This window comes from Haematobia irritans, chromosome 5 (genome assembly GCF_050003625.1).
Source record: "Haematobia irritans isolate KBUSLIRL chromosome 5, ASM5000362v1, whole genome shotgun sequence".
Classification (NCBI taxonomy): domain Eukaryota; kingdom Metazoa; phylum Arthropoda; class Insecta; order Diptera; family Muscidae; genus Haematobia; species Haematobia irritans.
In genome coordinates, this window is record NC_134401.1 from 26,765,503 (window position 1) to 26,789,257 (window position 23,755).

At 32.1% G+C, this 23,755-nt stretch overlaps 2 protein-coding genes across 2 annotated transcripts; both read left to right on the forward strand.

Moving 5' to 3' along the window:
• Positions 1-14,898: 14,898 nt before the first annotated feature.
• Positions 14,899-15,455, forward strand: LOC142240370 (general odorant-binding protein 56a-like). Its single transcript, XM_075312080.1, has 2 exons — positions 14,899-14,996; positions 15,064-15,455. The coding sequence occupies exons 1-2, from the start codon at positions 14,940-14,942 to the stop codon at positions 15,418-15,420; spliced, it is 414 nt and encodes a 137-aa protein (XP_075168195.1). The 5' UTR covers positions 14,899-14,939; the 3' UTR covers positions 15,421-15,455.
• A 4,726-nt stretch (positions 15,456-20,181) lies between these two features.
• Positions 20,182-20,779, forward strand: LOC142239037 (general odorant-binding protein 56a-like). Its single transcript, XM_075310804.1, has 2 exons — positions 20,182-20,270; positions 20,344-20,779. The coding sequence occupies exons 1-2, from the start codon at positions 20,214-20,216 to the stop codon at positions 20,698-20,700; spliced, it is 414 nt and encodes a 137-aa protein (XP_075166919.1). The 5' UTR covers positions 20,182-20,213; the 3' UTR covers positions 20,701-20,779.
• Positions 20,780-23,755: the final 2,976 nt, after the last annotated feature.

Sequence of the window (23,755 nt, forward strand, 5' to 3'; positions counted from 1 at the left end):
CAAAATTTTATTTTTTCAGAAAATTTTGTAAAAAATTTATTTTAATAGAAAATTTTGCAAAAATTTTATTTCTATAGAAAATTTTGTCAACATTTTATTTCTATGGAAAATTTTGTCAACATTTTATTTCTTTAGAAAATTTTGTCAAAATTTTATTTCTATAGAAAATTTTGTCAACATTTTATTACTATGGAATATTTTGTCAAAATTTTATTTCTATAGAAAATTTTATCAAAATTTTATTTCTATAGAAAATTTTGTCAAAATTTTTTTTCTATGGAAAATTTTGTCAAAATTTTATTTCTATAGAAAATTTTGTCAAAATTTTATTTCAAGGGAAAATTTTGTCAAAATTTTATTTCTATAAAAAATTTTGTCAACATTTTATTTCTATGGAAAATTTTGTCAAAATTTTATTTCTATAGCAAATTTTGTCAAAATTTTATATCTATTAAAAATTTTGTTAAAATTTTATTTACATAGCAAATTTTATCAAAATTTTATTTTTTCAGAAAATTTTGTAAAAAATTTATTTTAATAGAAAATTTTGCAAAAATTTTATTTCTATAGAAAATTTTGTCAACATTTTATTTCTATGGAAAATTTTGTCAACATTTTATTTCTTTAGAAAATTTTGTCAAAATTTTATTTCTATAGAAAATTTTGTCAACATTTTATTACTATGGAATATTTTGTCAAAATTTTATTTCTATAGAAAATTTTATCAAAATTTTATTTCTATAGAAAATTTTGTCAAAATTTTATTTCTGTAGAAAATTTTGTCCAAATTTTATTTCTTTAGAAAATTTTGTCAAAATTTTATTTCTATAGAAAATTTTGTCAAAATTTTTTTTCTATGGAAAATTTTGTCAAAATTTTATTTCTATAGAAAATTTTGTCAAAATTTTATTTCTATAGAAAATTTTGTCAAAATTTTATTTCAAGGGAAAATTTTGTCAAAATTTTATTTCTATAAAAAATTTTGTCAACATTTTATTTCTATGGAAAATTTTGTCAAAATTTTATTTCTATAGCAAATTTTGTCAAAATTTTATATCTCTTAAAAATTTTGTAAAAATTTTATTTACATAGCAAATTTTATCAAAATTTTATTTCTTCAGAAAATTTTGTAAAAAATTTATTTCTATAGAAAATTTTGTCGATATTTTATTTCTATAGAAAATTTTGTCAATTTTTTTTTTCTATAGAAAATTTTGTCATAATTTTATTTCCATAGAAAAGTTTGTCAAAATTTTATTTCTGTAGAAAATTTTGTCAAAATTTTAGTTCTATAGAAAATTTTGTCAAAATTTTATTTCTATAGAAAATTTTGTCATAATTTTATTTCTATAGCCAATTTTGTCAAAATGATATATACCCCGTATGCACTAACTGTACTAACAATGTAGAAGACGGCAAGTGTTACTGCAACCCAAATACTTCGAGTGTGGATGACAGTCTTTCGTAGAAGTTTCTATGCAATCCATGGTGGAGGGTACATAAGATTCGGCCTGGCTGAACCTACGGCCGTATATACTTGTTTTAATATTTTTATATTCGGTTCCATTTCGTTTATATCAAGCACACTTCTTTTCGGGCTTTAAGTCTTTAATAAAAACACATTTTATTTCTATAGCAAATTTTGTCAAAATTTTATATCTATTAAAAATTTTGTTAAAATTTTATTTACATAGCAAATTTTATCAAAATTTTATTTTTTCAGAAAATTTTGTAAAAAATTTATTTTAATAGAAAATTTTGCAAAAATTTTATTTCTATAGAAAATTTTGTCAACATTTTATTTCTATGGAAAATTTTGTCAACATTTTATTTCTTTAGAAAATTTTGTCAAAATTTTATTTCTATAGAAAATTTTGTCAACATTTTATTACTATGGAATATTTTGTCAAAATTTTATTTCTATAGAAAATTTTATCAAAATTTTATTTCTATAGAAAATTTTGTCAAAATTTTATTTCTGTAGAAAATTTTGTCCAAATTTTATTTCTTTAGAAAATTTTGTCAAAATTTTATTTCTATAGAAAATTTTGTCAAAATTTTTTTTCTATGGAAAATTTTGTCAAAATTTTATTTCTATAGAAAATTTTGTCAAAATTTTATTTCTATAGAAAATTTTGTCAAAATTTTATTTCTATAGAAAATTTTGTCAAAATTTTATTTCAAGGGAAAATTTTGTCAAAATTTTATTTCTATAAAAAATTTTGTCAACATTTTATTTCTATGGAAAATTTTGTCAAAATTTTATTTCTATAGCAAATTTTGTCAAAATTTTATATCTATTAAAAATTTTGTAAAAATTTTATTTACATAGCAAATTTTATCAAAATTTTATTTCTTCAGAAAATTTTGTAAAAAATTTATTTCTATAGAAAATTTTGTCGATATTTTATTTCTATAGAAAATTTTGTCAATTTTGTTTTTCTATAGAAAATTTTGTCATAATTTTATTTCCATAGAAAAGTTTGTCAAAATTTTATTTCTGTAGAAAATTTTGTCAAAATTTTAGTTCTATAGAAAATTTTGTCAAAATTTTATTTCTATAGAAAATTTTGTCATAATTTTATTTCTATAGCCAATTTTGTCAAAATGATATATACCCCGTATGCACTAACTGTACTAACAATGTAGAAGACGGCAAGTGTTACTGCAACCCAAATACTTCGAGTGTGGATGACAGTCTTTCGTAGAAGTTTCTATGCAATCCATGGTGGAGGGTACATAAGATTCGGCCTGGCTGAACCTACGGCCGTATATACTTGTTTTAATATTTTTATATTCGGTTCCATTTCGTTTATATCAAGCACACTTCTTTTCGGGCTTTAAGTCTTTAATAAAAACACATTTTGAGGTTTCATAGTAAAAATTTAATATATACGTGTGTAATGTCGAATATCTTTTCGAAAACATTTGAACATTCTTGGAATATATGCAACAAAAAATTTTTTTTTGTTTTCGGTCGAAGCAGGGATTGAACCCACGACCCTTAGTATGCAAAGAGGGCATGCTAACTATTGCACCACGGTGGCCAACTAAAGTTATGTGTCTGCAAAATAAAGTTTCTTTACATCGTTACATCCTGTAAAAGAATTAACGTTTATCACCAGAAATATATACCTTTCTTCCAAACAAACTTCCTTACAGCGAAAAGCAAATGTACGCGATATATGTTTGTCCAAAATTTCGTTTGGGAGGAAAGAATATTTTTTTTGCGTGTCTGACCAAAGGCAGATCGCGACCTGTTTTGAGTGAAAATATTGCTTGAGTCTCTGGCTCCCCCGAAAAACTGGCTATTACCTCGCTACATCAGAATATGGATACACACCATATTCGGCTCGTCTAAAATACAAAATACAATAAAGCAAATCCATTAAAAATATATAAAATCGGTCTGTATTGGGGCCACACCAAAACAGGATATCTTCAAAAACATTTTAAGGGAGCTAAAAAGGTTTAAAGCTAGATAACCCTCTAAAATGTCTTTATATTATAGAAGCTTCTTCTTTGGATCGAAATCAATGTCAAAACTCTTAAGGGAACGTCAAAATCTTTGGATTCAAGTAAACAACAATATTAATCATTGTCAAATAACTCTAACCCAAAACTTATGATACAAACCAATAGAAGTAAAGCTATAAATTTAATTTAATATATGCTCATTAATGAGCGTATGAGAACAATTATTACTTTTGTTGGACACTTTGCAAAATTAATTACAAAACATATACAAGCTACTTCCAAATTGTCATTGACCTAAAAAGATAATTTTGTGAAATTTTAATTCATAATATTAAATCTAAATTTTGTTTATAAAATTAAGTATATTTTCGTTTTCTTAAATTGCTCCGAATCTTCACCGATAATGATCACCGTAATATACTCCACAAATAGAACCCACTGGAAATCATGAAGAAATCTTTATACTTTTGTTGAAATCGAATATCAAGATATCCTGTAGACAGAGTCTTTATCTGATATTGAGGTGAATGAATTGTTCTGTATAGCTGCTATGCTCTTCCATCTTCAAAAATTGTTCACTAAACTAGAATGTGGAGAAATGAAAAGAATGGAGAAAAATGTGACACCCACATCCTAGACTTTAATATAAATGTCCTGGGAAACTTAACTTAATTCCCATATATTTAAACCCTCATCAATTTCTTATCTTTCGACTCTATTTAAAAACAAGCACACTACAAAAAGCCAAAAAACAACAACAAACCTATTATATATGCCCTTTAGTTTATATTGGTATTCTATGTTCATATATTTTTTCTCCCTCCCTTTGGTTTGGTAGAGCAGCGATTTTTTTTTGAAATCGAATGAACGAATGTTTGTTGGCCGATACAACAAAAAAAAAATGTCACAGTTTAGTAGACCTATAAATTTTTAATAAAGTCAAATGTTTTTATGCCAAGCAAAAGGGTATCTTTTTTATTAAGGCTTAACCTAGAAATGCGAAAAAAGCTAGCATACAAGGGAAAAATAGTACAGGGGAGGTAAGGCCTTTTTAAAGGCCTTAAAATTATATATGTTGTGGTTTCCCGGGGGACTAGAAAACAAATGTGATTGTATAAAAGGCATTTCAGATTTTATAGTCATTATAAAATAGAATCTATTACAACGAACAGGATACCACTATGTCCTCTTCTGTCGATTCCTGTTCTTCTATTTGACTTATTACTCAAAATTAATAGAAATGATATACACACGCAGAGAAGGAGTATGCTTCAGGAGCAAAATGTTATTTTTGGAAACATGGTATAATTGGCAAAACGTTTCCATGTTATTTTCTTATATGAGACCAGTTTGCTAGAAACCATCCCAAAGACATGATGTTTTGGCAAGGAAGTCTCAAATGTAATGCAACAAAGTAGATCTCAAGGGTTTTCTACTATGGCCTGAAAACGGCCGACGATGTCATCACTTGACTCTGTGATTTTGTGGGTCATTCCCGGCGAAGAGCGGCATTGAAATGCTCGACACTATGGCATTTTCTTAGTGCCAACCCTACTTCGGAAATAATATAAAATTTTAGAATCAGTTTAAATTTCTTCGAATTGGCTACCTTTGGTCATCACACCCTGCACGTAAGTAGCTCTGCGGTATTTTGACCCAGTCGCGGCGAAGCGCGGATTTGAGATGATCGACACTTTAGTATTTGTATACCCTCCACCATAGGATTGGGGAGGGTTGATCCGGTTGAAAGTTGGTACATGGTGTTAGTATATGGTCTCTAAACACCATGCTAAAATTGGTCCATATGGGTCCATAATTATATATAGCCCCCATTTAAATCGATTCCCAGATTCATCCGATTCGGTTAATTTGGTACATTGCGCTAGTATATAGTTATATATAGCCGATCCTTAATCACCCAAAAATTGGTCCATATCGCCAAAAATAATATACCAAAATTTTATTTCCATAGAAAATTTTGTCAAAATTTTATTTCTATAGAAACTTTTGTCAATTTTTTTTATAGAAAATTTAGTCAAAATTTTATTTCTATAGAAAATTTAGTCAAAATTTTATTTCTATAGAAAATTTAGTCAAAATTTTATTTCTTTAGAAAATTTTGTCACAACTTTATTTCTATAAAAAACTTTTTTGTTTGTTTAGAAGACGGTGTTATGAAGATTTAAGACACCTTGCCATCGGTAAGTGTTACCGCAATCCAAGTAATTCGATTGTGGATTCTTAATCCTTACACTGAAAAAAATATTGACTTAATATGGAAGATTATGCAACTTCAATTTTATGACTCGAAATTTACGCAATGCTAAGGACAAAATTCTTTAAAAAGATAAAAATGCTTCAAATATAGGCTAATACTTATTTTAAGGATTTGCATCTTTGGTTAAATTTTTTTTTAGCATACAGAAAACAGTTTTTATACCCTGCTCCACACTGTGGAACAGGGTATTATAAGTTAGTGCATATGTTTGCAACACCCAGAAGGAGACGAGATAGACACATGGTGTCTTTGGCAAAAATGCTCAGGGTGGGCTCCTGAGTCGATATAGCGATGTCCGTCTGTCCGTCTGTCCGTCTGTCCGTCTGTCCGTGAACACATTTTTGTAATCAAAGTCTAGGTCGCAGTTTTAGTCCAATCGACTTCAAATTTGGCACAAGTATGTGTTTTGGCTCAGAATAGATCCCTATTGATTTTGGAAGAAATCGGTTCAGATTTAGATATAGCTCCCATATATATATTTCGCCCGATATGGACTTATATGGCCCCAGAAGCCAGAGTTTTACCCTAATTTGCTTAAAATTTTGTACAAGAAGAACAATTAGTACTATAGTCAAGTGTGCCAAATTTTATCGAAATCGGTTCAGATTTAGATATAGCTCCCATATATATCTTTCGCCCGATATGGACTAATACGGTCCCAGAAGCCAGAGTTTTACCCCAATTTGGTTGAAATTTTGCACAGGGAGTAGAATTAACATTGTTGCTATGCGTGTCAAGTTTGGTTGAAATCGGTTCAGATTTAGATATAGCTCCCATATATAGCTTTCGGCCGATTTACACTCATATGACCACAGAGGCCAATTTTTTGCTCCGATTTAGTTGAAATTTTGCACAGGGAGTAGAATTAGCTTTTTAGCTATGCGTGCAAAATTTGGTTGAAATCGGTTCAGATTTAGATATAGCTCCCATATATATGTTTTTCTGATTTCGACAAAAATGGTCAAAATACCAACATTTTCCTTGTAAAATCGCCACTGCTTAGTCGAAAAGTTGTAAAAATGACTCTAATTTTCCTAAACTTCTAATACATATATATCGAGCGATAAATCATAAATAAACTTTTGCGAAGTTTCCTCAAAATTGCTTCAGATTTAAATGTTTCCCATATTTTTATACCCTGCTCCACACTGTGGAACAGGGTATTATAAGTTAGTGCATATGTTTGCAACACCCAGAAGGAGACGAGATAGACACATGGTGTCTTTGGCAAAAATGCTCAGGGTGGGCTCCTGAGTCGATATAGCGATGTCCGTCTGTCCGTGAACACATTTTTGTAATCAAAGTCTAGGTCGCAGTTTTAGTCCAATCGACTTCAAATTTGGCACAAGTATGTGTTTTGGCTCAGAATAGATCCCTATTGATTTTGGAAGAAATCGGTTCAGATTTAGATATAGCTCCCATATATATATTTCGCCCGATATGGACTTATATGGCCCCAGAAGCCAGAGTTTTACCCTAATTTGCTTAAAATTTTGTACAAGAAGAACAATTAGTACTATAGTCAAGTGTGCCAAATTTTATCGAAATCGGTTCAGATTTAGATATAGCTCCCATATATATCTTTCGCCCGATATGGACTAATACGGTCCCAGAAGCCAGAGTTTTACCCCAATTTGGTTGAAATTTTGCACAGGGAGTAGAATTAGCATTGTAGCTATGCGTGCCAAATTTGGTTGAAATCGGTTCAGATTTAGATATAGCTCCCATATATAGCTTTCGCCCGATTTACACTCATAGGACCACAGTGGCCAATTTTTTGCTCCGATTTAGTTGAAATTTAGCACAGGGAGTAGAATTAGCTTTTTAGCTATGCGTGCAAAATTTGGTTGAAATCGGTTCAGATTTAGATATAGCTCCCATATATATGTTTTTCTGATTTCGACAAAAATGGTCAAAATACCAACATTTTCCTTGTAAAATCGCCACTGCTTAGTCGAAAAGTTGTAAAAATGACTCTAATTTTCCTAAACTTCTAATACATATATATCGAGCGATAAATCATAAATAAACTTTTGCGAAGTTTCCTCAAAATTGCTTCAGATTTAAATGTTTCCCATATTTTTTTTTACTAACATTGTGTTCCACCCTAGTGCATTAGCCGACTTAAATTTTGAGTCTATAGATTTTGTAGAAGTCTATCAAATTCTTCCAGATCGAGTGATATTTAAATGTATGTATTTGGGACAAACCTTTATATATAGCCCCCAACACATTTGACGGATGTTATATGGTATCGAAAATTTAGATCTACAAAGTGGTGCAGGGTATAATATAGTCGGCCCCGCCCGACTTTAGACTTTCCTTACTTGTTACTTTTAAGTACTTGGCACAATTTGGATTTTAAAACTGGAATTTTTTTTGTACATGAATACCTTTATTAATATATCGCAAGGGAGCCACCGTGGTGCAATGGTTAGCATGCCCGCCTTGCATACACAAGGCTGTGGGTTCGATTCCTGCTTCGACCGAACACCAAAAAGTTTTTCAGCGGTGGATTATCCCACCTCAGTAATGCTGGTGACATTTCTGAGGGTTTCAAAGCTTCTCTAAGTGGTTTCAGTGCAATTTGGAACGCCGTTTGGACTCGGCTATAAAAAGGAGGTCCCTTGTCATTGAGATTAACATGGAATCGGGCAGCTCTCAGTGATAAGAGAGAAGTTCACCAATGTGATATCACAATGGACTGAATAGTCTAAGTGAGCCTGATACATCGGGCTGCCACCTAACCTAAGGTTTTTCCACTATGGACAACGAAGTGATGACACTTGACTCGGTGGTATTGCGGGTCCTTCTCGGCGTTGAGATGATCGACATTATGGCATTTTGTTAGTGCCAACCCTACTCTCCAAAATGCACTAGACGGAAGATTCCAAAAAATTGAGATTTGGTGGCCATTGTGCGGTAGAAATGAATCGAGGAACCTCCTTTTTAAATCATTCTTGGTTGACGCGGGCTGAGTGTGATGGTGCTGAGTCTTGTTGGAATGTTCATGTTCTGCCAACGAAATGTGTGTCTTGCCATGGCTTCAACACTCTCCTAGGGACATTTTCCCTATAATGCATGTCTTACCATGGCTTCAACACTGTCTTTGGGACATTTTCCCTATAATATTCGGCATTTACTTTGACCCTATGGCTCTATCTGGTCTAACTTTTTTATGCATCGTGCACTTTTTGGATCTTGAAAAATTTCGGAAATAACATAAAATTATAGAATCAATTTAAATTTGTTCGAATTGGTTACCTTTGGCACGAATTATGGCCAACAAAGACATTCCCTGAACTAAAATATAATTAAATAGGTTTTAGTGAAATATATGGTTCATTTTTTTTTTTTGAGTGTAGAATTTAGATTTTCATCAAATCAAACATATTTCAAAAAAATTTATAATATAATTTCCCAATTTCGCAATACTTCTATTATTAGAGTAAAAATCTACACAATTTACATCTCGTATCATCTTCAAAGCTGCATTAGACCCGAGTTTTTTGAACGATTACAAAATCAATTTATCATTTGTGTCATTCTCTGTATAGCGGAGTCCGAACGGTGTTTCATATTGCGGTGCAACATCTTACAGAAGCTTTGAAATACTTACAAATGTCACCAGCATTACTGGGATTGACCCTTTGTAAGCAAGGCGGGCATGCCAACCTTTGCACCACAGTGGTTCCTGTATTACATAGTTGGCCAAAATAAATCCTTAGCAATAGGCCCTTATATTAATTCAAAGATAATATTTTGATTACCCTTGACTTCTCTACTGGGTAAAGGTCATCCCAATATAAATGAAAAACAAAAATGAACATTCGTTCGATATTCAATGTTTCGTTTTTGTAATTTTTTTTTTGTCTCATTTTCGTATACCCAGAAGCAATAACAAACGAAATGGACAACAAATTTATAGAAATGGGACAATGCCCAACCAACATGAGTGAGATAAGAAGACGTGCGGAACTAATTCAGAAAGAAATGGCAAAGCTATAGCTGGCTAGCTAGTTGGCTCTGTGGCAGGAATACACCTAAAGGCAGAGAGAGAAAGAGAGAGAGATAATCGGACAAGACAATTTAAAGGATTGCCATTTAATTTAGCAAACATTCAATGGCAAAGGATCAGGGTTTAAAGTTTAGCTCAATCCTAAAAATAGCTACATCCAATGATGCTCCCTCCATGGAGAGTAATGTCACAGGAGCTTTACTTTTTAACAAAACGTGTGGGGGTGTTTCTTGTTGTCAATGGATTACATTTTGTTGATACTATATTGTGTGTATCAGTATGGCAATTTTAGAATGTTGACTAGATATTGTGAATTAAGATTGTTTTCTTATTTAGAAAATTGGATTGATTTCATGTTTACAATCAAATAATACAGGCTATGGTAGGAAAAGTAAAAATTTGCCAAAGTCCTTTTGAGAATTTTTTAAAGATTTAGTCATTTAATCTCTTTCATACTGTTCAAAATCATACTCCTACACGCAAAAAATAATTCTTTCCTTCCAAATGAAACTTAAGACAAACAATCGTCGGATGGTATTGAAAATGGAACATATCAGATCTTTTGCAGGTATAGATTCTATATAAACCGATCCCCAGATTTGACGTTTTGAGCCTCTTCGATGACCTGTAACTAAACGTTAAATGACTGCGGTAAACACGTCCAAAAATGTATTTTATACACTCCACCATAGGATGGGGGTATATTAACTTTGTCATTCTGTTTGTAACACATCGAAATATTGCTCTAAGACCACATAAAGTATACATATTCTGGGTCGTGGTGAAATTTTGAGCCGATCGAAGCATGTCCGTCCATCCGTCTGTTGAAATCAGGCTAACTTCCGAACGAAACAAGCTATCGACTTGAAACTTGGCACAAGTAGTTGTTATTGATGTAGGTCGAATGGTATTGCAAATGGGCCATATCGGTCCACTTTTACGTATAGCCCCTATAAAAACGGACCCCCAAATTTGGCTTGGGGGTCCGTTTATATAGGGGCTATGAAATGTGCTTCTCTAAGAGAAGCAAATTTCATCCGATCCAGCTGAAATTTGGTACATGGTGTTAGTATAAGGTCTCTAACAACCATGCAAAAATTGGTCCACATCGGTTCATAATTATATATAACCCCATATAAACCGATCCCCAGATTTGGCTTGCGGAACCTCTAAGAGAAGCAAATTTCATCCGATCCGGCTGAAATTTGGTACATGATGTTAGCATATGGTATCTAATGACCATGCAAAAGTTGGTCGAAATCGGTCCATAATTATATATAGCCCTCATATAAACCGATCCCCAGATTTGACCTCCGGAGCCCCTTGGAAGAGCAAAATTCATCCGATTCAGTTGATATTTGGTACGTGGTGTTAATATATGGCCTCAAACACCCATGCAAAAATTGGTCGAAATCGGTCCATAATTATATATAGCACCCATATAAACCGACCCCCAGATTTAACCTCCGGAGCCCCGTGGAAGAGCAAAATTCATCCGATTCGGTTGAAATTTGGTACGTGATGTTAGTACATGGTATCCAACAATCATGCAGAAATTGGTTCATATCAGTCCATAATTATATATAGACCCCATATAAACCGATCCCCAGGTTTGACCTCCGGTGCCTTTTGGAGAAACAAAATTCATCCGATCTGTTTCAAATTTGGTACGCAGTGGTAGTATATGATATTTAACATAACCATATATAGACGCCATTTAAACCGATCCCGAGATTTGGTTTAGGAGCCTCTTGGAGGAGCACATTTCATTCGAGTCAGTTGAAATTTGGTACATTGTACTAGTATATGGCCGTTAACAACCATGCCTAACTAGGTCCATATCGGTCTATAGTTATATATAGAGCCCTCAGATAAATCGATCCCCAATCACACAAAAATTGGTCCATATCGAGTTCAAAATTGCCCACCAAAAAAAGCGTCGCCAAAAAAGTAATGAAAATGTTCTTTTTGGATCCGGAAGTGGTGCAAAATTTATGCAGAAGGGATGGATTTAACATGGGGTTGTCATAGGTTGCCATTTTAACAGCCGTTGCACTGAATTTGCATCACTTCTTTAGGCGTGATCCGAATTCAATGTTTTGGATGTAAATTAAAAAATTCTGTGATATTTTGTCAAATAAATAATTTTTATAATTTTTTATCATTTTTAATGGATTCTAACACTTGTCTGAAACGTTTGACATCAAATATTTTCAAAAATTCACAATTTTTTGCAAATTGGATTTAGTATTTTTTTCGATAAAATTTTAATAATTTGTACCATTTTATGAATTCTTAAACCGTTTTTTACCAAAGTGAAACAAAAAAGTTAAAATTACCCATTAAAAATATAAAAAAGCATGTTATAAAAAATAGAATGAAAAGAACTTCCTGTGTAGTTAAAATAAAGAACATCATTGGGAGTTCATCTTCTGGAAGTGCTTTTAAAGTTGTGCCTTAGGACGAACTTCCAAGTTTTTTTGCTGGGTGTATATAGCCCCCATATTTCAATTGTGGCTCTATACGTACCGTGCATAATTCCATATCGATTCGTAATTATTACCTTTTTTGTCTAATATATACCACGCATGGACTAACTCACAATTTAGAAAACAAAATTAAGAAGTTTTAAGATACCACAACCCAAGTAATTCGATTGTGGATGACAGTCTTTCGTAGAAGTTTCCACGCAATCCATGGTGGAGGATACATAAGATTCGGCCTGGCCGAACTTACGGCCATATACTTGTTTTGTATTTATTTCTACACAGAAAATTTTTCCAATTTTAATTGAGTTTTAAAAAATATTCAATTAAAAATTTAATTGATTCCATAAATTTTTTAATTGAAACAAAAATCGATCACAAATATTAATAGTATCAATTAATTTTTAATTGGATTAATTAAGTTTTTGATTGACTTTCAATTTACGTGGTGTATATAGTCTCTAACAACCGATCCCCAATCACACAAAAATTGGTCCATATCGGTTCAAAATCGTGGTTGCCACTCGAGCCAAAAATAATCTACCAATATTTTATTTCTATAGAAAATTTCATCAAATTTTATTTGTATACACAATTTTGTCAAAACTTTATTCCCACAGAAAATTTTATCAAAATTTTATTTTTATAGAAAATTTTGACAAAATTGCATTTCTATAGAAAATGTTGTCAAAATTTTATTTCTATAGAAAATTTTGTTAAAATTTTATTTCTATAGAAAATTTTGTCAAAATTATATTTCTATAAAAAATTTTGTCAAAATTTTATTTCTATAAAAATATTTGTCAACATTTTATGTCTATAGAAAACTTTGTTAAAATTTTGTTTCTATAGAAAATTTTGTCAACATTTTTTTTCTATAGAAAATTTTGTCAACATTTTTTTTCTATAGAAAATATTGTCAAAATTTTATTTCTATAGAAATTTTTGTCAAAACTTTATTTGTATAGAAAATTTTATTGCTATAGAAAATTTTGTCAAAATTTTATTTCTATAGAAAATTTTGTCAAAATTATAATTCTAAAGAAAATTTTGTCAAAATATTATTTCTACAGAAAATTTTATCAAAATTTAATTCTATAGGAAATTTTGTCCAAATTTTATTTCTATAGAAAATTTTGTCAAAATTTTATTTCTATAGAAAATTTTGTCAAAATTTTATTTCTATAGAAAATTTTCCAAAATTTTATTTCTATAGACAATTTTACCAATTTTTTTTTTCTATAGAAAATTTTGTCAAAATTATAATTCTAAAGAAAATTTTATCAAAATTTAATTCTGTAGAAAATTTTGTCCAAATTTTATTTCTATAGAAAATTTTGTCAAAATTTTATTTCTATAGAAAATTTTGTCAAAATTTTATTTCTTTAGAAAATTTTACCAAAATTTTATTTCTATAGACAATTTTACCAAAATTTTATTTCTATAGACAATTTTACCAAAATTTTATTTCTATAGAAAATTTTGTTTCTATAAAAAATTTTGTCAAAATTTAATTTCTATATAAAATTTTGTCAAAATTTTATTTCTATTGAAAATTTTGTCCAAATTTTATTTCTATTGAAAATTTTGTCAAAATTTTATTTTTGTTGAAAATGTTGTCAGAATTTTATTTCTATATAAAATTTTGTCAAAATTTTATTTCTATTGAAAATTTTGTCCAAATTTTATTTCTATTGAAAATTTTGTCAAAATTTTATTTCTGTTGAAAATGTTGTCAGAATTTTATTTCTATAGAAAATTTTGTCAAAATTTTATTTCCATAGAAAATTTTGTCAAATTGTATTTCTATAGAAAATTTTGTCGAAATTTAATCTCTATAGAAAATTTTGTCAAACTGAATTATATACGTATTTAATCGGTCTTTTTTGGTTAGTATATACCCCCTATGGACTAACTTACAATTTAGAAGACGGTGTTAAGAAGTTTTAAGATACCTTGCTATCGGCAAGTGTTACTGCAACTCAAGTAATTCGATTGTGGATGACAGTCTTTAGTAGAAGTTTTTACGCAATCCATGGTGGAGGGTACATAAGATGCGGCCTGGTCGAACTTACGGCCGTATATACTTGTTATTATTAAACAAACCAACCCTCTTGATGGAGAAAGTTTATGCATAAATCCTATCTTACCTTTACGCAATTTTCAATTTTGTACCATCTAGAAGTAAACATTTTGCACTCAATGATATAAACTTTTCAATACAGTGAACCAGTTTTAGAAATCAGTACAAGAAATCATTAACCTTTTTAAATCTCATCAATTTTTAAATATGATCGATTGTTTGATTTTTTTCGTCTTTATGTCATACTTATGTTAGCAATGCAAAAACGCAAAGTAACACAAAAGCCCAAATGTCTTTTAATTGTCGACATCTACGCCGGTGTTATTGACAAGAAAGTGCTCTTTCTTATAATGCTATAAAGGTGGGCCTAAAGCCATAATCTCAAAAACAAAATTTCTAGAAACCCAAGTGCTTTGTTTTTTTACTAAATGTAGATAAAGCAAATAGCAATAATTGTATTTATTTGCCAAACTTTATGGTAAGATTTTGGCAAATATTCTTCGTATAAAAGCCAGTTGATGTGAGGCAAAGATCACCAAAACTTCATCTACTTTCAAAGACTTCATTTTGCAGAATAGAAAAAAGCAAAAAATCACCATGAAAGTTTTCATTACTTTGGCTGTTGTTTGCTTTGTAGCTGCCACTTTGGCCACTGTAGGATTTTTGGTTTAAAACATTTAAAATATCTCCTTATTAATATCGATATTTTTTTAAATTACAGCCTGTTGAATTGAATGAGGAACAACAAGCCAAGGCTAAGGAAATCTTCGATGAATGTGTTATCCAAGAAAAGCTTACCGAAGAGGAAACCACCAAATTGCGCAACAAAGACTATGCCAATCCCTCCATGAATTTGAAATGTTTCGGCACCTGTTTCTTTGAAAAGGTTGGCACTTTGAAGAACAATGAAATCCAAGAAGATGTTGTTCTCGAGAAAGTAACACCCATCCTTGGTGAAGAGAAGACCAAGATAGCTTTGGAGAAATGCCGTGGCATCAAGGGTGAAGATCGTTGTGATACTGGTTTCCAAATCTATCAATGTTTCGAAAACTTCAAGGCTGAACAAATGGCTGCCTAAGGCTACAATGGAAATTGATTCCATATGATAAAGAAGGACGATTTATAAAATGAAATGTTAAAATGCTTTGTAAAATAATTAATAAAAAATATTTTTTCAAAGTTTCAAAGAGTTATGTTTTGAATTTATTTTCTATATGGGTTAAAGAAAAAACTGCCGAGAGCAAACAATTTTTATAACATACCCAATTCGTAAAATCTTCTAAGTTATTTGGAGGAATAACCTAGAGACTTATTGACATTTTCAAGCAGTATTCGATCTGTGCTTTCAGAATGCATAATACAAACAAATGGAAAATAGAGTACTGCAATGCGAGACTCAAAATGGTATAATTTACTATAAAGTACCAGCAGGAATACTGCACGGATCCAAACAATGGCCTTTCTGGGGGAGCCACCGTGGTGCAATGGTTAACATGTCCTCCTTGCATACACAGGATCGTGGGTTTAAAACCAGTTTCAGCGGTAGATTGTTCCACCTCAGTAATGCTGATGACATTTCTGAGTGTTTCAAAGCTTCACTGCAAAGTGTAACGCTGTTCGAACTCGGCTATAAAATGGAGATCCCTTGTCATTGAGCTTAACATAGAATCGGGCAGCACTCGGTGATAAGAGAGAAGTTCACCACTGTGGTATCACAATGGACAGAATAGTCTAAGCGAGCCTGATACATCGAGCTGCCACCTAACCTAACCTAGACTAGTCAGTCCATTGTGATACTACAGTGGTGATGATGGAATCTAATGTGTGATAGATTATTAAATTTGGCGACGAAGGAGGATTGTAAGTTAGTAGGTTACGCAGATGACGTCGCTCTAACTGTCCATAAGAACTCTGCAGAACTGATCGAAATCGTAACAAACAATTGCCTGAGAAGAATAGATGGCTTAGACTAAACGGAAACAAGTGCACGCAAAAAAAAAAAGTTTGGAAAACGTGTACCGAAAACGTAAAAGAAAACTTTTGTTAGAGTTTTATGAATTGATTCGGAAAGTATACACTTTCATCACCAAAAAAAATCGTTTTTTACAAAATTTTTATTTTTTTTTTCGATAAAAAAAGTTATTTCTGAACCAACAACACAGTCCATTTCGTTTATATCGAACACTGTTCTTTTCTGACTTTAGGTTTTTAATAAGACACATTTTACAGTTCATAGTAAAAATTTAATATAGTAGAATGTAATGTTGAACATTTTTTCGGAAACTGCCGACCATATCTGGAATATATGTAAAAAAAAAAATACTGTGGCCGCAGCAGGTATCGAACCCACGACCCTTGGCATTCAAGTCGGACGTAGCAACCACTGCTCCACGGTGCCCAACTAAATGTATTTTTCTTTTAAATAAACTTTGTTTAATCGGCTCGTGGGCGCCGCAAGCTATGCTATATAAATATAACTTATATGGGTAATTGTCTATTGATGACAATAACGGCTACATAGCTCAGTGGATAGTGTGTTGGCTTATAAATTGCATGGTCCGCGGTTCGATTCTCCGTCCAGGCGAAAGGTAAAAAAAAAAAATAAAAATTTATAAAATCGTGTAATTTCTTCTACATTGTTTGTATTACAGAAAAAGGTGCTAAGAACTAAAAAACTTCGTGGAAGTGAGAAAGATGTGAGGGGAAAATGCAATTAGCCAGAATTTTTTTGTTTTCAGTTAGTCTTTATGAAATTGTTTTTACATCCTGGAAAAGAATAAACGTTTATCACAAAAAGTATATACTTTTCATCCAAATACACTTGTTTGTCTAAAATTTCGTTTGGGAGGAAAGAATTATTTTTTGCGTGTGTATAGTTCGGTCAGTCCGAATCTTTTGTATCCATGGAATGCGCAAATAGTTCTACAAAAGATTGTCATCCACAATCGAAATACTTGGGTTATGGTAACAGTTGCCGATGGCAAGGTATCTTCTTAACTTTGTCTTCTAAATTATAAGTTACTCAACAAATAGTCTATATTAAATAAAAAAGTCAAATTAAGAAGCGATAGGAACCAATTTTCGCACGGTGATTAGAACGCTACTTTTCTATAGGATCGGGTAAAATTTGTCTCTCTATGATACTCCAAAAGTCAAATTTGAAGGTCGATATATATGGGATCTATATATAATTATGGAGCGATATGGAGCAAATTTTGCATGGTGGTAAGATCCTATATGTTGACATCACGTACTAATGGAAGCTCTGGAAATCAAATCTGGGATATGGGGGCTTTATATAATAATAGACGTATATAGACAAATTTGTACATGATTGTTAAGGACCATAGACGAACATCATGTACCACACTTCAACGGGATCGGATGAATATGCAACTCCAGGAAGCTCCACAAATCAAATCTGGGGATCGGTTTATATGGGGGGTTATATGGACTTCTTTTTCCATGGTTGTAAGAGGTAATATATTAACACCACGCTCTCCTATATGATCCGGAAACCAAATCTGAAGGTCAGTTATATAGTGTCTATACGTAAAAGTGGTCCGATGTGGCCCATGTACAATACCATCCGACCTACATCAATAAAAACTACTTGTGTCAAGTTTCAATTCGATAGCTTGTTTCGTTCGGAAGTTAGCGTGATTTCAACAGACAGACGGACGTAGCTAGATCGACTCACAATTTCACCACGACCCAGAATATATATACTTTAGGGGGTCTTGGACCGATATTTCGATGTGTTACAAACGGAATGACAATGTTAATATACCCCCATCCTCTGGTGGAGGGTATAAAAAGGTAAATTTTGAACTGATATCAATCAATTTTTGCATGGTGATTAGAACGCCAAATATCTGCAGGATCGGATAAATTTTGTCCCTCTATGAGACTCCAATAGTCAAATTTAGAGGTCGGTTTATATGGGGGCTATATATAATTATGGCAGCGATATGGAGAAATTTTGGCATGTTGGTACGAGGCTATATGTTGACATCTGAAAGCTCTGGAAATCAAATCTGGGATCAATTTGATCGGATGAATTTGCACGTCTAGGAAGCTAAACAAATCAAATCTGGTGATCGGCTTATATGGTGGGTTATATAGACTTATTTTTCCATGGTTGTTGGATCTAATGAAATTTGTTCTTCCCAGATGCTCCACAAGCCAAATCTGAGGGTTAGTTATATGGGATCTCTACCTATTGGTGCCAAGTTTCAAAGCGATAGCTTGTTTTGTTCGGCAGTGAGCGTGATTTCAAAAGACGGACGGTAATCGCTAGATCGACTCAGAATTTCACCACGGCCCTGAATATATACCATATACTTTATGCGGTCTGAGAGTAATATTTCGATGTAAGGATTGACAAAGTTAATATACTCCCATCCTATGGTGATGACCTTAAAAACCTAGTTGTCTATTTACATAGAAAATTGGAGATGGGATACAGAAATCAAAGGCATTTGGACCTACCAACTGGTTCCAAATATTAAGATCAGAATTTTCTTTCTATCTCAGTTGCTGAGTGCTCATAGGAATTTTGATAATTACCTTCATAAATACCGGGTACGGGAAACAAACATATGTAAAGTCTGCAATATTGAGGAAGTTAACCGAAATCAAACCGTCTCGAGATGTATTTTCATGAACAACCCAAAATGAAAAATATCTGCAACATGATCGGAAGACACCTTCTTCGATACTACGAACCGTATCATAAGTAGTGCAGAAGACTAAGGATACAGAAATTTTGATTTGCCTCTAGGACGCATATTTAAGGAGATATGACCAAACTAAATTTTTCGTATAAAAATTTGGATTTTTTTGACGATTTTGACATAGAAAGAATTCAAAGGGAAACACTGTAGTTTTAAAATTTATGAACTCCCAACTTCTAATCTATTACGAGACTATATAGGACGTGAAAGTAGACAAAGGAGATACTGATGAATGCACTAAATCAATCCCACCACTGGGTAATAACTAAACAATCCTGGGTATAGTGCTCTATCACTTCGTCCAAATAAAAGTGTGTGGAAGAGTTTACTGATACAATAGAATATAATATTGTAAAATTATTTTTCACATATAAAGGTGGGAATTAAGTTCGAGTTTAGCCACTAAAATCGTCATTTTTTCACGATTACTTTTCTTTAATAATCTATTTTGAGGAATACAAACTTTGTGAAAATTTGCTTTGGGATATTCCCCATCAAGTTATAATAAAATTTACAACAAATATGTATAATTTTATGCCCTTTTTTACTGATTTAGTTTTCACATTAGCGGCTAAACTCGAACTTAGTACTCACCTTAATGGACTTTTTGTTGGTCAAAGGTTTCGTTTGTTCATAAACTTCAAAAAATATGTATTACACATTTCAATTACAAATTTACCATAAACGTTTAACTTATCAATCACCATGACACAGCGTTTCTACGACACAAAATAATGCTGCAGAAGGGTAAACCTGCTTGCAAAAAGAAAAAAAAAAAACTTGAAAATTATTTGGGTTTACTCGCGGTCATTTGTAAAAAAAATTACTTATCATGAATAAAGATAATGTGTAAAATTCGTGAGTAGAATCCATTGAAAAGAAAGTGGTGTGAGTGATGTAGAGGTAGCCCCATAGTTATTTGCTGTCAAGCCTAGACAGATCTGAATGTGGCATGGATGATGTAGTTGAAATTTGAAAAAAAAAAAAATAACAAAAAATAACAAAACAAACTGAACTCATTAAAAGTGATGCTTTATATTCTCAAATATTCTTGATATATAAAGTAGGGATTTGGAGTAGTAAGACAACAATAGTTTACCAACTTTCAAAGTAAACATTTGCAGAAAGGTTCATCATGAAAGCTTTTATTACTTTGGTCACTGTTTGCTTGATCGTTGGATCTTTGGCATCGGTAGTTTAATATTTAAATAGTTTTTCCATGTTGATTTAATTAATTTGTTTATTTTTATGTTTTGGAAATTCAGCCTGTTGACTTGAATGAGGAACAAAAAGCCAAGGCCAAAGAATTCTTCGATGAATGTGCCAAGCAGGAAAACATAAGCGAGGAGGAAGCCTCCAAATTACGTACCAAAGACTATACCAATCCCAGCAAAAATTTAAAATGCTTCGGTACGTGCTTCTTCGAAAAGGTTGGCACTCTAAAGAATGATGAGATCCAAGAAGATGTAGTTCTCGAAAAATTGGCTCCCCTCATAGGCGAAGAAAAAACCAAGAAGGCATTGGATAAATGCCGTGGCATCAAGGGTGAAGATCGTTGCGATACTGGTTTCCAAATCTATCAATGTTTCGAAACTGCCAAAGCTGAAATAATGGAGGCTTAAGACTTACAAATTGGAATTATAGATCAAATTGTTATAGTATATTGAGATGAAATGTTTATGAGTTAAAATAAAATAAATACGATTATGATGAAAACTCTAAGAATTCAACCGAGTCGAAGGTTATATCCTCTTCACGCTGAAGTTAGATCGTTCAACCTTCAATTGAAAATTCGTATTTTCGTTGCTGCGTAATTGGATGCAATATTATCAGTCTTCAACACATGAGTTATGTGTAAAAAAGAATATAAGAAAGAATTTTATTTCTATAGAAAAGTTGGTAAAAAATGTATTTCAATAGAAAATGTTGTCAAAAGGTTATTTCTAAAAAAGATTTTAAAAATTTTATTTCTAGAGTAGATTAGGTTAGGTGGCCGCCCGATGTATTAGGTTCACTTAGACTATTCAGTCCATTGTGATACCACAGTGGTGAACTTCTCTCTTATCACTGAGTGCTGCCCGATTCCATGTTGAGCTCAATGATAAGGGACCTCCTTTTTATAGCCGAGTCCGAACGGCGTTCCACATTGCAGTGAAACCACATAGAGAAGCTATGAAATACTCAGAAATGTCACAAGCATTACTGAGGTGGGATAATCCACCGCTGATAAACTTTTTGTTATTCGGTCGAAGCAGGAATCGAACACTCGACCTTGTATATGCAAGGCGGGCATGCTAACCATTGCACCACGGTGGTTCCCTTCTAGAGTAAATTTTGTTAAAATTTAATTCTATAGAAAATTTTGTTAAAATTTTATTTCTATAGAAAATTTTGTAAAAATTTCATTTCTATAGAAAATTTTGTCAAAATTGTGTTTCTATAGAAAACTTTCTCAAAATTTTATTTCTGTAGAAAATTTTGTCAAAATTTTATTTCTATAGAAAATTTCCTCAAAATTTTATTTCTAAAGAAGATTTTGTCAAAATTTTATTTATAGCCGATAGTCTAAGTTGCTGGTTACTTTCATTACATATTTTTATAGCCTCCACCATAGGATGGGGGTATATTAACTTTGTCACTCCGTTTGTAACACATCGAAATATTGCTCTAAGACCCCATAAAGTATATATATTCTGGGTCGTGGTGGAATTCTGAGTCGATCCGAGCATGTCCGTCCGTCCGTCTGTTAAAATCACACTAACTTCCGAACGAAACAAGCTATCGATCCTCTAAGAGAAGCAAATTTCATCCGATCCGACTGAAATTTGGTACATGGTGTTATGGTCTCTAACAACCATGCAAAAATTGGTCCACATCGGTCCATAATTATATATAGCCCCATATAAACCGATCCCTCGATTTGGCTTGCGGAGTCTCTAAGAGAAGCAAATTTCATCCGATCCGGCTGAAATTTGGTACATGGTGTTAGTATATTTCTCTAACAACCATGCGAAAATTGGTCCACATCGGTCCATAATTATATATAGCCCCCATATAAACCGATCCCCCGATTTGGCTTGCGGAGCCTCTAAGAGAAGTAAATTTTATGCGATCGGGCTGAAATTTGGTACATGGTGTAAGTATATGGTCTCTAAAAACTATGCAAAAATTGGTCCACATAGATCAATAATTATATATAGCCCCCATATAAACCGATCCCCCGATTTGGTTTGCGGAGTCTCTAGGAGAAGCAAATTTAATCCGAACCGGCTGAAATTTGGTACATGTTGTTGGTATAGGGTCTCCAATGACCATACAAAAATTGTCCACATCGGTGCATAATTATATATAGCTCCCATATAAACCGATCACCAGATTTGACCTCCGGAGCCCCTTGGAAGAGCCAAATCCATCCGATTCGGTTGGAATTTGGTACGTGATGTTAATATATGTTATGGTATCCAACAACCATGCAGGAATTGGTTCATATCATTCCATAATTATATATAGCCCCATATAAACCGATCCCCAGATTTGACCTCCGGTGCCTTTTGGAGAAGCAAAATTCATCCGATCTGGTTGAAATTTGGTACGTGGTGGTAGTATATGATATTTAACAACCATGCCAAAAGTGGTCCATATCAGTCCATAATCATATATAGCCCCCATATAAACCGATCCCGAGGTTTGGTTTAGGAGCCACTTGGAGGAGCAAATTTCATCCGAGTCAGTTGAAATTTGGTACATTGTGCTAGTATATGGCCGTTTACAACCATGCCTAACTAGGTCCATTTCAGTCTATAGTTATATATAGCACTCAGATAAATCTATCCGCAATCACACAAAAATTGGTCCATATCAAGTTCATAATTTTATATAGCCCATATATAAGCGACCCCCATATTTCAATTCTGGCTTTCTACGTACCGTGCAAAAGTCCATATCGATTCGTAATTATTTGTAGACTTACCTATACATACCTTTGTTGTCTAATATATACCACGTATGGACTAACTCACAATTTAGAAAACGATGTTAAGAAGTTTTAAGATACCACAACCCAAGTAATTCAATTGTGGATGACAGTCTTTAGTAGAAGTATCTACGCAATCCATGGTGGAGGGTACATAAGAGTCGGCCTGGTCGAACTTACGGCGGTATATACTTGTTTATACTTTCTTATTGTAATAAAAATTTTACTAAATAAATATATAATTTTATTTCTATAGAAAATGTTGTCAACATTGTATTTCTATAGGAAATGTTTTCTATAAAAAATTTTGCCAATATTGTATTTCTTTAGAAAATTTTGTAACCATTTCATTTCTATAGACAATTTTGTCAAAATTTTGTTTCTATAGAAACTTTTGTCAAAATTTTATTTCTGTAGAAAATGTTGCCAAAATTTTATTTTTATAGAAAGTTTTGTCAAAATATAAACAAATAAATAAGTTTATTTCTATAGAAAATTTTGTCAAAATTTGTATAAAAAGTATTCCCAAAATTTTGTTTCTTTAGAAAATATTGCCAAAATTTTATTTCTAAAGAAGTTTTTATCGAAATTTTATTTATATAGAAGACTAGCGTTCCCCGGCCCGCTTCGCTGCGCCTTCCGAAGCGTATTTGGAGGAACATTTTGCGTTAACTTAGTCAACTATATCCTTCATGCTGAAAACA